Source organism: Scyliorhinus canicula, chromosome 10 (assembly GCF_902713615.1).
Source record: "Scyliorhinus canicula chromosome 10, sScyCan1.1, whole genome shotgun sequence".
Taxonomy (NCBI): Eukaryota; Metazoa; Chordata; class Chondrichthyes; order Carcharhiniformes; family Scyliorhinidae; genus Scyliorhinus; species Scyliorhinus canicula.
Window position 1 is genome coordinate 38,899,069 of NC_052155.1, and position 13,052 is coordinate 38,912,120.

General features: G+C 48.0%; 1 protein-coding gene across 4 annotated transcripts in view; it reads right to left on the reverse strand.

The window, feature by feature from the left end:
• The window catches only part of LOC119972303 (KH domain-containing, RNA-binding, signal transduction-associated protein 3-like), a 246,043-nt gene that overhangs the window by 162,476 nt on the left and 70,515 nt on the right, over window positions 1-13,052 (reverse strand). For all 4 annotated transcript variants that reach the window (XR_005462031.1, XM_038808792.1, XM_038808791.1 and 1 more), the window contains one exon: window positions 4,910-5,028. Coding sequence is in view for 3 of the 4 variants with exons in the window: in XM_038808792.1 (XP_038664720.1) it covers window positions 4,910-5,028 (119 nt within the window). In the remaining variant the exon portion in view is untranslated. The remainder of the gene's footprint in view (window positions 1-4,909; window positions 5,029-13,052) is intronic.

The following is a 13,052-nucleotide window of genomic DNA, read 5'->3' on the forward strand; positions in this document are numbered from 1 at the left end:
CTGTTTCAAAATCAAAATGATAAAATTTTATGTTCAACATATTAAAACAATGAATCAAGGACATTGCTAGTTTTATGCAGCAGCTACTTTGAACCTGGGGAATAAAATCCATCAAGTTTTATTTTAAAGAATCAGACTAAAGCAAAAATATATAGTCGGTGCAATTTAACGTCCGTGTTGTGTCCAGCTTGGAACAGTGCGCGCCAGGGAAGACTGAAATCGGATTCCACGCTGGGCGCCAATCGGGTCACGATCTAACGGGCCGCTCCGATTGGCAGGTTCCGGATTCTGCCCAGGCGTGGCGAAAAATCAATTAAGGGCAATCTCCATCTCTTTAATGAGATAGAAGCCCAGCCGAACAGCCTCCCGAGAACTAACCGGCTCTCCCACGAGTGGTCACACAGATGATAGAGCCAGTTCGTGGTTATATGCTGAAGGCCACTTTAACTCCCTCTGGCGGGATAGCTGAAGGATATTGCTAAGAAGGAACTGACATTATTAGTCATGTTAGCACTTCACAGCTCTCAAGTGCATTCTCATGAGTATACATGCCATGTCTCAGACGGGTTTTATTGCCTTGCATTCCAATCAAACTGTGAGGACTGTACACTGTGCCTGAACCCTGGGGGCATCAACACCATAGAGGCAGCAGCCAACCATCAAACACCCAAGAGTTGGGCTTCAGCCCTAGGAATATGAATATCCCCCGCAACCGGAGCCTGTGTGTTTGGTTGTGTAGCCGTGTGGGGTGGGTGGTGGTGTTGACGCGGGCTAGAGGCAGCACCCCATATGCAGGGGGCCGCAGCACACCCTGCAGACCTGGCCGACCATCAGGCCAGGGAGGGACCTAGAGGGGGATACCAATGACGGCCCATGGTATACAGGCACTGTTGGTCGTTTGGGGAGATGACGAACAACATGTACCGCAAGAGGCTCCGTCTCAGCAAGGAGATGGCGCAGCACCTGTGCCATGTCCTTGCGGACTTGGCTCCCTGTGGCTCCTAGTGGACGTGAAGGACACCGCAGTCCTGAACCTTTATGCAACCGGTTCATTCTAGTGCTCAAGCGGGGACCTGTGCAGCATTTCAGAAGCTACAGTTCAAAGTGCATCTGTGAGGTCACAGATGCCCTGTATGCTCGGGCAGCTGACTATATCAACTTTTAGCTGGATCAAACGTTATCAAGAAGCCCAGGAAGCAGAAGAATTCTCCACCATTGCCGGAATGCCCCAGGTCAAGGGGGTAATTGATGGCATGCGTGCCGCCTTATGCACACTGGGGCATCAGGGAGTGCCCTTCATTAACAGGAAGGAATTCCACCCCCTGAATGTTCAACTAGCATGTCACCCCCCCACCTTCGGAGCACGCAAATGTGCATGCTTCCCAGCGAGTGTGTATGACAGCTACATCCTGGAACACTTGGAGAATCCCGGCGTCTTCGAGGACCACCCCAGGATGACGGAGTGGCTAATTTAAAAAATAAATTTAGAGTACCCAATTATTTTTCTTTTCCAATTAAAGGGCAATTTAGCATGGTCAATCCACTTAACCACACATCTTTGGGTTGTGGGGGTGAAACCCACGCAGACACGGGGAGAATGTGCAAACTTCACACAGACAGTGACCCAGGGCCGGGATTCGAGCCCGGGTCCTCAGCATCGTAGTCCCAGTGCTAACCACTGCACCTCATGCCACCTGGACGGGTTGGCTCTTGGGGGAACAAGACCCTTAAGGTCCTGCCTGATGAATCCAATGTGAAGGCCAGAGACCAATGTGGATGCACGACATAACAAGGTCCATGTTGCCACCTATCTATGCCGTCAGTGAGAGTTGCATCGGACTGCTCAAAATGCAGTTCCGATGCCTGGGCCGCTCTGGTGATGCACTGTAGTATGGCCCCCAAAGGGCCTCCCGCTTTGTGAGAGTCTGCTGTGCCTTCCACAACCTGGCACAGCAGTGGGACGACATGCTGAAGGAGGAGGAAGGACATGCAGCTTCGTCTGAGGAGGATGAGCCGGCAAGGAGGGGTTGGAGGACGAATGCGGGAAGGACCTGCAGGAGCAGTGGGGACGGTGAGCATCCGGCATTCCCGGAGGACCCGGGAGACCCACATTCTCGTCCGCTTTTCACAAGACGAGGCTTTGTCCGTCAGCTCACCCCCTATACATCCCCAAATCCCTCCACCAACCCATTCCCCGACCCTCCCAGGTTCCACTCTTCTCCCACCCCCCCCCCCCCCCCCCCCATTCCCCCTACCTCCCAGGCACTCCCCATCCACCATTTCCCAACCCTCCCATGCATCATCCCCGACTACCTTGTTTTATCCTCCCAGGATCTGTGCAACATAGTCACAGGGTGATGGGCCTGAGTCGGCACTGACAGCGGGTCAATATACCAGGCAGGAGACTGATGATAGCCTGGTGAGGCAAGCTCAGGTACTCATCAGTCTATGCTTGGGTAGCACAGTGGTTAGCTCTGTTGCTTCGCAGCTCCAGGGTCCCAGCTTCGATTCCCGGTTTGGGTCACTGTTTGTGCGGACTCTGCACGTTCTTCCTCGTATCTGCGTAGGTTTCCTTCGGATGCTCCCATTTCCCCCACAATCCAAAGTTGTGCAGGTTGGTGGATTAGTCATGCTAAATTGTCCCATAGTGCACAAAGATGTGTAGGTTGGGTGGGGTTACGGGGATAGGGTGGGGGAGTGGGCCTAGATAGGGTGCTCTTTCGAAGGGTCAGACTCGATGGTCCGAATAGCCTCCTTCTGCACTGTAGGAATTCTATCATTCTGATATCAAACAGCACTATGTCAAGGAAAGTTTACAGGCCAGACCATTTCAGGTGCATACCGCTGCTGATCAAGACTTGACACAAGTATGCCGAGGCCAATCAATTAACAGATGTGGCATTCCTTTCTCATTTAGTTCTTTTTAAAGCAATCGAGCAATCACATCATGTCCAATGTCAAACTACTTTGATCATTCTTCCCCATTAAAATATTGGAAGGAGCATGATAACAGCAGAATATTTGAATAATAATCCTTAAAACAAACAAACTAGGGGCCTCACGGTAGCATGGTGGTTAGCATCAATGCTTCACAGCTCCAGGGTCCCAGGTTCGATTCCCGGCTGGGTCACTGTCTGTGTGGAGTCTGCACGTCCTCCCCTTGTGTGCGTGGGTTTCCTCCGGGTGCTCCGGTTTCCTCCCACAGTCCAAAGATGTGCGGGTTAGGTGGATTGGCCATGCTAAATTGCCCGTAGTGTAAGGTTAATGGGGGGGGATTGTTGGGTTACGGGTATACGGGTTACGTGGGTTTAAGTAGGGTGATCATTGCTCGGCACAACATCGAGGGCCGAAGGGCCTGTTCTGTGCTGTACTGTTCTATGTTCTAATCCTTTTGCCAATTTTAATATATATTTTTTTAAACAGGAAACATAATTCGATAAGAACCCACAACAGATTATTTTCTTCCCAAACGAGCGGTGTTCAGACCAAGCATGTAGCATGTCCAACGTGCTACCCTATCTGTTCACACTGTGAATCAAATAAGCTGGTAGGTTATCGTTATGAAATCTCACTGCTGTGTCATGAGAATGTCATTAAGAAATGTCTGTCTGCTCATGTCACTGCAATGTCAGAGCATGGGTGGAGCTGAGCTCTGGCTCTGCTTTTTAGTTTCACTTTGAGAAAAGCTTGGGTGTGTGTGTTTTTTTGGTTTCGTTTTTTCAGTGTTGGAGCTGAAGCCTGGCAAAACAGATGCACTGTTGTTCTCTCTGCCATGAAAAGACTATCTCTTGATCATTTGAGTGAATTCAGAATTATAAATGTTTTCAGTAGTGAATGTAAACCTGATGTGCTTCTGTTAAAAGGTGTTTCTTTTGTCTTCTGGATGTTGTTTGGAAGTTATTAAGGATTACTTAGTGTTGTATTCTTTGGGGGTTGTATTTAAATTAATGGTTGCTAAGATGTTCACTGTATGTTTTTAAAAAAGGTTAACTTGAGTTCATAGAATAAACATTGTTTTGCTTTAAAAAATACTTTTCTATTTCTGCTGTACCACACCTGTAGAGTGGGCCGTGTGTTCCCCATACCACAATCTATTAAAAGTTGTGGGTCAGGTGAACTCCATGATACACTTTGGGGTTCTCTAAACCCTGGCCCATAACAGCTGTTATGTGTGTATTCCAACCGGAAACACTGGTTTCACGTGTTTAGTTCTTTTTGGATATTAGTGAGAAAACATCTGCGGAAATAGTGAGAACTCAAACCTCGCTTTCATTAGAGAACAAGTAATTATTAAAGTAGAAGAAAATGAAATACTACAAAGAACAATATTGTACTTCGGCACATGAACAGTAAGCACTTAGTCTCGCAAAGTCTGGAAATCATTTTCCCCCTTCCCCCTCAATCCTAAACTGTACAGAGACCCCTCACTTTCCTAAACAATAACCATAAATATATTGATCAAACCTAGGCAATGACTATGACACCGTATGGCCTAAGTGACCAGGACTCGGGAATGGTCTTCGGTTCAGCAAGGAAAGCGATCTTTTGCTCAAACTGGCTTTTGCCTTCAGCACTTCATCTCTAGGTGTGCTGTTTCCCCGAGGCTGGCTGCCTCTCTCTTGCTGTTGTTTCTTCAACACCTCATCTGTGACTAGCCTGCTTCCTGGCTTATAGCGCACTGACTACTAAATATATCAATTGCAAAGAACACCCTGTTCTTTTCTATTCCTTTCTTTCCTTGGTTGCTGCCCAGACATAGTTTGATTTTACATGCAGTTTTTTTACATACATGGCAGTTTGATTTCACTTATGCAAAAAGTACATTCATTTTCACTGCATCCTACCATTTCACTTAAGAACTCTAAATGATCAGTCAAATTTAAAAAATGTATTCAATGAGTCTCCTTACCTTAGGGAATTGCTTTACAGGAATTAACACCTTTTGAGCCAACTTCATGTTTTTGTTACTGACCACATCCACAAATTTTTCTTCATCGCTTCCCTCTCCTTCTTCCATTTTGGTTATTTCTACAATGGAAAAATAAAGATCACAATAGGTATGTATTCAAACCTCTGACTGACATTAAAAAGGAAGAGAGAGGTCAAAGTGAACATAGGCCCCTCAGAAAATTAATCTGGGGAAATAGTTATGGGAAACAAGGAAGTGGAAGAGGAGTCTAACAGATATTTTGCATCAGTCTTTACGAAGGAAGATACTTCAAACATCTCATTAATATTAAGAATATGGGACAGAAATTAAATACCATCACTAGAGAAGTAGTATTAGAGAAACTAATGGGGCTATAGGCAGTTAAGCCCTCTGACAATGATGGCTTGCAGCCTCGGATCCTAAAAGTAGCTACAAAGATTGTGGATGCATCGGTTGTAATTTTCCAAAAATACGTGGATTCTGGAGAAGTACCAGAGGATTGGAAAACTGCCAATGTGACACCCCTATCCAAAAAGGGAGGGAGGCAAAAAGTGGGTAACGATAGGCTGATTAGCCGAACATCTATAGCTGAAAAAATGTTGGAATCAATTATTAAAGAAATAATAGCAACACATTTGGAAAATCGTAATCTAATCCGAGTCAGTCAGCATGGCTGCATGAAAGGGAAATCATGTCGATTTTATTTGAATTTTGAGGCAGTCTCAACCAGAGTGGATAAAGAGGAAATCAGTAGATGTGTTGTATTTGGACTTTAAGAAGGTATTAGACAAGGTACCTCACAAAAGGTCAAATCAAAAGATAAGAGCCCATGGTGTTGGAAGGTGTATATTGGCATGGATAGAGATTTGGTTAATGAGCAGGAAAGAACGAGTGGGGTTTCACAGGGAACTGGTGAGACCATAATTGGAGTACTGTGAGCAGTTTTGGTCTCCATATTGAAGGAAAGATTATTTTTTGGAGGCAGTTCAGAGAAGGTTCGCTCGGATGATCGTGGTATGGAGCAATTGTCTTAGGAGCAAAGGTCTCCTTACTGAAGGAAATATACTGGGCGGGATTCTCCGTTACCCGACGCCGAAATCATTATTCGGCTATCAGGCAGAAAATCGATTCCAAAGCGGAGTCGGGGCCGGCACCAGTTTGATGCCGATTTGCGATTCTCTGCCCTGTCCAAACCGGCAGGATTGTGACTCGCACCGCACGCATTCGCAATGCCATTGGCGTCTCATCGGCCTGCCCACTCGCGATGCTCCGTCCCCGATGGGCCGAGTTCCCGATGGTGCGGGACACGGGTCCTCACACAAATTGTGAACCCGAACCCGGTGTGGCGGCTGCAGACTGTGTCCGGTGGCACTATACACGTACGGGATCCGGCCATTTTTGGCGCGGGAGGCGAGAGTTTTGGTCAGCACCAGTGCTAGCCCCTCACCAGTACCGGAATTGGCGAGGGGTTTGCGCCGGGTTTTTTCACGTAAACCTCCCGCAGATTCTGTTTGAGCCGGCACTTGGCCACAGGAACAGCGAATCCCACCCAGTATTTTTGGAGGCAGTTCAGAGGGGGTTCACTTGGATGATCCCTGGTATGCAGGGATTTCTCATGAGCCAAGTTTAAACAGGTTGGGACTGTACTCATCGGAATTCAGAAGAATGAGAGGTGATCTAATTGAAACATATAGTGCAGGATCTCACGGAAATGTTTGTAAGCGTCATTTCAGGAGAGGTTGGCTGGCAGTTTCTTCCCTGCTCTGTCGGCGAGTTCCGCACCGCTATCTAACCACACGCAGTCATTTTTCCAGACCATGGGGAGGTTCTCTCCAGGCTAGCCCACACTTAGAAGTTCTTCATCACTGGGGGGCTGAACTCGCTGGTCAGACCGGCTCAAGAGATCGGGAAACCGTTTTGAAAGGGTAGCCACCACCCCCCTGGTCCTGTTGCGCCTGGTCCATGCTTGCATGGATCAGTACTAAAAGGCACCTGATTCTAGGTGCCGGTTGGATACAGCATCAGCATGGTTAAGTGGGTTCTCAAACCCACTTAGCCATGCAAGACTGGGTGTTGTCCACAATGGGCAGGATCCAGATCGTGATGCCTCGCAAGATCTGGTTAGATCTCACAAGGTGCAAAGGCTGTTGGGAGACCGAAGGGAGTCCTCTCCCGATAGCGTCCCACTCAGATCCCAGCGGAGGGCAGCCAGTAAATCACGCCCATAGGATTAAGGGGTTTGACAGAGTAAATGCGGAGGATGTTTACCCTCATGGAAGAGTCTAGGACCAGAGGGCATAGTTTCAGAATAAAGCTGTGCCAATTTAAGACTGAGAGGGTTGTGAGTCTTTGGAACTCCTTGCCAGAGAGCTGTGGGGGCTGAGTCTTTGTGTATATTTAAGGCTGAGATTGATTCTTGATCAGCAAGAGAATAGAGGGTTACAGGGAAAGGGCAGGAAAGTGGACGTGAAGAATGGCGGGAAGAATGTCTGATCAACCACGATCCCACTGAATGGCGGAGCAGGCTCGAGTGGCTGAACGGCCTACTCCTGTTCCTGTTTGATATGGTGTTAAAGTGGTTCAAATCCCATGTGTAACACACACTGGCAGTAACACCGAAAATGAAAAAGATAAACATCACCTAAATAAACTTAGGGCATTTGGTCTACCGTTTCCAGCTAAAAAAAAATTAAACGTAGAGCAATTTCATTAAACCTTCTTTTGTTGACTGGTTGTAAAGCTGCTTTGTAAAATCAATCTGTGTAACATCAATCCAGGTTCTAATAGGTTGCATGTGCCCAGTGCACAAACTAGCTCTAATTTGTCAGTAAGGTGGAATGAGCAGGGCTATAACAAGATGCAAGGCAAATTGCTCACACAGAGACCCAGTGCACACAATGGACGAAGCGGCTTCCTTCAGTGCTGTAACAATTCTGTGATTCTTGTCATGAGAGAGTCCCTTTAAGAAAAGTGTATTTTATCAAATGGCTGCAGTGATGTCATTGTGTGGATGGAGCTGGAATGTGATTCTGTCTTTTACATTTTAGGTAGTTGGGGAGCTGCATTCAAACCAAGGAGGTGTTCTCTCTCTCTCTGCCTACTAAAGAATGTCTCCAGATCACTTGATGATTTCAAAGTAATACCTGTTTCTTTAGAGAATTCAAACCTGCTGTCTTTGTTAAAAAGGGTATTTGACTAATGGATATTGCTACAAAAGTTATTAAGGATTTACAATAGAGTATTGTATCTGTGTGGAGTATCAGTGTTGGTAGTTGATAATATGTTTACTGTGTGTTTATAAAATGTTAACTGGATTCATAGAATAAATATTGTTTTGTTTAAATATACTTTAGATCGCTGTTGCATCACACCTGTAAAGTGGGCCCTTGTGCTCCCCATAACCAAAATCTATTCAAGGTTGTGGGTCAGGTGAACTCCATGATATACTTTGGTGTTCTCTAAACCCTGGCCCATAATATTCTGTAAACTGCCAATCTTCCGAAGCGGCCAGAGTGTGAAAATTAACAATTTTGCCTCGTAACATAAGAAAAACATAGATGCTTCAGAGGTCTGAGAGGGTTGAAACACAGCTGACTGATTTTCTCTTTCCAGGAATTGACAGGTGCTGCCTCCTATGTCTGAGCTAGCGGTTTATTGCCCAGGTGAGGGTTAAAGCAGTTTTTTCATTGTCTGTCTGGACTGTTCTCCAGCTTCCAGACAGGGGTCTTTCTTCTGAAGGTCTGCGGTGAGGGGGTGGGTCTCTTTATTTATGGCGCCTCAGTTGGCGGGTGGGGGGAGAAGAGAGAGTGTGGGGCAAGTCAAGTCACTTCCGTATTGGAGGGCGTCAGCAACCGGGCTGCCACTCAAAATGATGGCCCGATAGCAGAATTCCCTCAAAAATCTGCATGCCAAAGGATTTGGAGTCACTTCCTGATTTGCACTCACTATCAGGTGTAATTTAGCTCTGGCGGGAGAACATAGGGCAGGATTCTCCGTTGCCCAGCTCAGATATCGTAATCGTCAATCGGGCGGAGAATCCCTGTTGACGCTGAAATCGTAGACGGCGCATGTTTTTGGATGCTCCGCCCCCTCCAAAACAGCATCATACGCCACACACGTTGGGACAGCCTCAGGATGTCACCTGAAGGTCATCCCCCGATGGTCTGAGTTCCCGACAGCGCGGGACACATGTGCTCTGAGTTTTCGTCAACCTCGCACGGCAGCTGCGGCCTGTGTCCAGCGCTGCCACAGTCGGGGGAGAGCACTATCTGGCAGTCCAGGTTCGCGCGTGTTGCAAGGCGCGACCGTTGCAGGCCGTCGCCGTGCACATGCGCGGCCATGGACTTGGCAATTCTCCTGCTGTTTATGTCAGGGGAGGTTTTACGTGCCCCCCCCACCGGGCGGAGCATCAGTGTGGAGGCGCCGCCGACTTTTTCTATTGTAAAGCTAGACACTTGTGCGGACATAGCCTCAAAATTGGCGAATCCAACCCATAGTCTCCCAAACGGAGAATCCCGGCCAGTATGTCTTATCTCCCGAATTTCCTGGCTAATGTGTACATTAATGAATGCATCGTTAACATGCTATTATTATTTCATGTACGATCTGATCGGTCAATTGTAATAAAACTAATAAAGATAACCGGAGAGATAAATAAAATGAAAGTAATCAGATTTCAAACAATCGAGTTGGTAAGATTACCAATTTTACTACCAATACTGCTTAATTAAGGCATGCTAATCTTATTTAAATGCTTAGGAAATTCTGATGTGACATTTCATCGTTAAATTTTTCAAAATAAAATTGTAATGAGAACATATCTACTCAGATGATTTTGTGGCTAAAAGATACTGGGTGCGATTTAACTAAAACATTTCTTAGTATCATTTTGGGCACGATTGGTTGGGTGTTTATCGATGGCCAATTCGCGAGATAGCGGCCCCTATGTAACAACTCTTGGTACTGAACATTAGTCCCCAGAGCGTCTCGCAATTATTGGCTGTCTCGCTGTCTGGTTCACCAGACTCCCACCTCAACGTCCCAGAGATCAGAGTCCTCACCCACAATGAGGAATGGGCCTTGATAATCGCAGGGTTGTCTGAGGGAGGAGCAGTCACGGACAGCAAAGTTGACCTGTGCCACAGAGGTGAGGATGCACTGACCTTCACCCAGATGACCTATTTCAAGTGATCGTTCATGACAGACAAAATTATCATTCCCTTTCACTGACCACATGTCCATCGTTCTGCAGGAATGCCATCTGATGGGGTGGAGCCATCAGGAGTCGACCCCCTCCGCCACCCAAAAGAACACCTCGGAGAGAGCTCCGATGAGGCTTCCATCGAGGCATTACAGCTATCACCCCCACCTTCCACCAGTGGAGAGATACACACCTCGATGGGCAACATAAGTGGATAGGCTTCTGGGACACAATCTAGTGAGCATCACATAGTTGCTGATGCACATCAGTTCGAGGCAGGAACTTCCAGGGAGTCAGCAGATGGAGGTCTACTGGATTCCAGGACTTTGCCGAGTCACAGTCAGATGCCGAGCCTCTGGACAAGGTTATCCCAAAGCTGATGCAGATGCTAGGACACGGCCGTGATATCAGTGACATTCCAGTGACTGCATACCCAATTGGAGGAGTCCAAAAGGCTACATGCGGAGGAGATGCTGCCGACAATGCATGGCACTGAGGCCAACAGTGCTAGGGCGGTGACTGCAGCGGAGAGCCTGTAGCATGAGGTCAGCATCTTAAGTAGTGGTATCCAAGGCACCACACAGTCTGTGATGATCATAGCTGAGGGCCTCGACATCATGTCCCAGACACAGGTGGACATCTTCCGAATCCCCCTTCCTGACACTGGCGCATTTCAAGGGCAGCGGGCAGAAGGTGGCACAGCAAAGCCAGTGACACCAGTACTTTGGCCGGGGACCTCCGTTCCAGGCCCTCTGGAGGATGTCTGTCAAGTGCAAAGACAACAGAGTGCAGAAGCAGCAGGTTGCCTCCACCTCCCCCCTGCCCACACTGGTCCACAATCAAACTACCCCCTTCCCCCACGTGAACCCTATTCAGAGGGTGGGTGTGCGTGCGCTGCCAGCAGAAAGACAGGTCTTCAAGCTCGGCCCAGAGCTTACCTTACGGCAGGTGATCAGCACTCTCCTGGTGTGTGTGTGTCTGTGTGTGTACACTGCAGTTCACCACCAGAGCAGACCAGGCATGGAAACCGCATTTTGAGCAGCTCAATGACAGCACAGGTGGCAACATGGGCCTTTTTACATTGGGTTTCCGCATCAGTCATCGGACTCCGCACTGGTATCGTCAGCCAGGACCTCACCGGGTACAAGAGCCAAGCTATCATCCTGGATGCTCCTCGAAGACGCCGGGTTCTTGTCCCAGGATGTGCATGATCAAGAGGCAGTGATCACACAAGAATTGAACATTCAGAGAGTAGAACTCCTTCCTGTTAATGAAGGGCACTCTCTGATGCCATGGTGCATGGAAGATAATATGCATGCCAATTACCCCTGGGCTTGGGGCATCCCGGCGATGGCAGAGAATCCTGAAGCCCGGCATCTTGGTGGGCTTGGTCCAGCTCAAAGTTGAAGTCTGATGCCCCGGCATTACAGGGCATCCGTGTGAACAAGAATGAACTTGTGGGCTCCAGCTTGTGGTATGCTGCACAAGTCCCCGCTTAAGCCCTGGAATGAACCTGTGGCATTGGAATTCAGGGCTGCAGTGACCGTCTCTCTCCTTCAATTTTTCACAGATACCAAAATGGATGGTTGTGTCGGTCATGCGCTCATGGTGCTGGCGGTAGCCCAGGCAGGCAGAACCGGAGAAGCAGCAGTGTCGACACAGGCTGGAGGCTTCCGAGGGCCGGCACACAAACTGAAGAACCGGCCACCCACCAGGCTGAGGAAGAGCCCAAAGGATGATGCCGTTGGCGGCCCAAGTATTCAGACGTCGTTTCGAGGAAATGATAGCATGCGCCGAAGGAGACTCAGTCTCAACAAAGACAGTGCAGCACCTGTGCCATGTCCTCGTGGACTTGGCTTCCGTTGGAGGAGGAGGGCACCGCTACCGGTGGCTGTGAATGTCACCGCAACCCTGAATTTGCAGGTTCCTCAACAGAAACTGAAGATAAGCCTGAGAATATGTTATCATCTCTAAAACCTTGTCGTAGAAATGATCTGTCCATCAATGTATTACTTGTTCCATGCATCAGTGCTATTGTCCGTCCAGGAGCCGCAGCGGTCAGGCCCTCCCTCGAAGTCCAATCTCACCAGAACCCAAATTCTGGCATCCACATATTCCACTGGCACGCAGTTGAACATTCCTGACTTCCAGCGTGTTTAACCTGCGGTGATGTGCCAGTTACATGCAGCACCCACCACACCAGCAATCAGCAAAAGCATTTTTTCAACAGCGTCAGAAGGTGGCTTGTTCAGATCAATGCCATGCACCAGGTCCAGCAGCGTCTTCTTGCTTCAAACCAGATTATCTTCTAGCCCCCTAGCCCAGTTGTCCAGTACCCAGGTATCTTCGAAAAAAAAAAGTCCTTCTTTCCGGCTACAGAAAAAGGAAAGAAACAGGAACACCAACCTCCAGACATTTGCAGCCAACAGCAGGAACAAGTAGCAAACACAACCTGCTGCTATGATGTGCTCTCTCAAAGGCCAATTCCTTATTAGCAATAGCCTTCAGCTGTGACGCTAGAGGCTGTTCACAGTCACAAGAGTTAAAGTGGCCATCAGCATACAAGCACTGTCCTGAAGTTTTTGTCAGGACAAGACAGACAGCAGCTGTAGTTGCCCGTTATGGGTCTCCACAATATTTAAAGATGGCTTTAACGTGTCACGTACGGAAAGTCCCCTCTCCCACTGAGCACTGGGGCCAGTGTCCTACTCAAAGTTGCATACTCCAAAATGAAAATGGCTACTCACCTCCTCTGTTCCCGTCAGTAGCCACTGTACCATCTTCACATTTTAAAAAAGGAGTACAAAACGACATCCGAGTGATTTCACGCTGGGGGGCCCGGTTAATTTCCAGCAGGCCGTTGATTCGACTTAAATCTCATTATTGAGATGGAAATTAATGTAAATTAGGGTTCATGATATG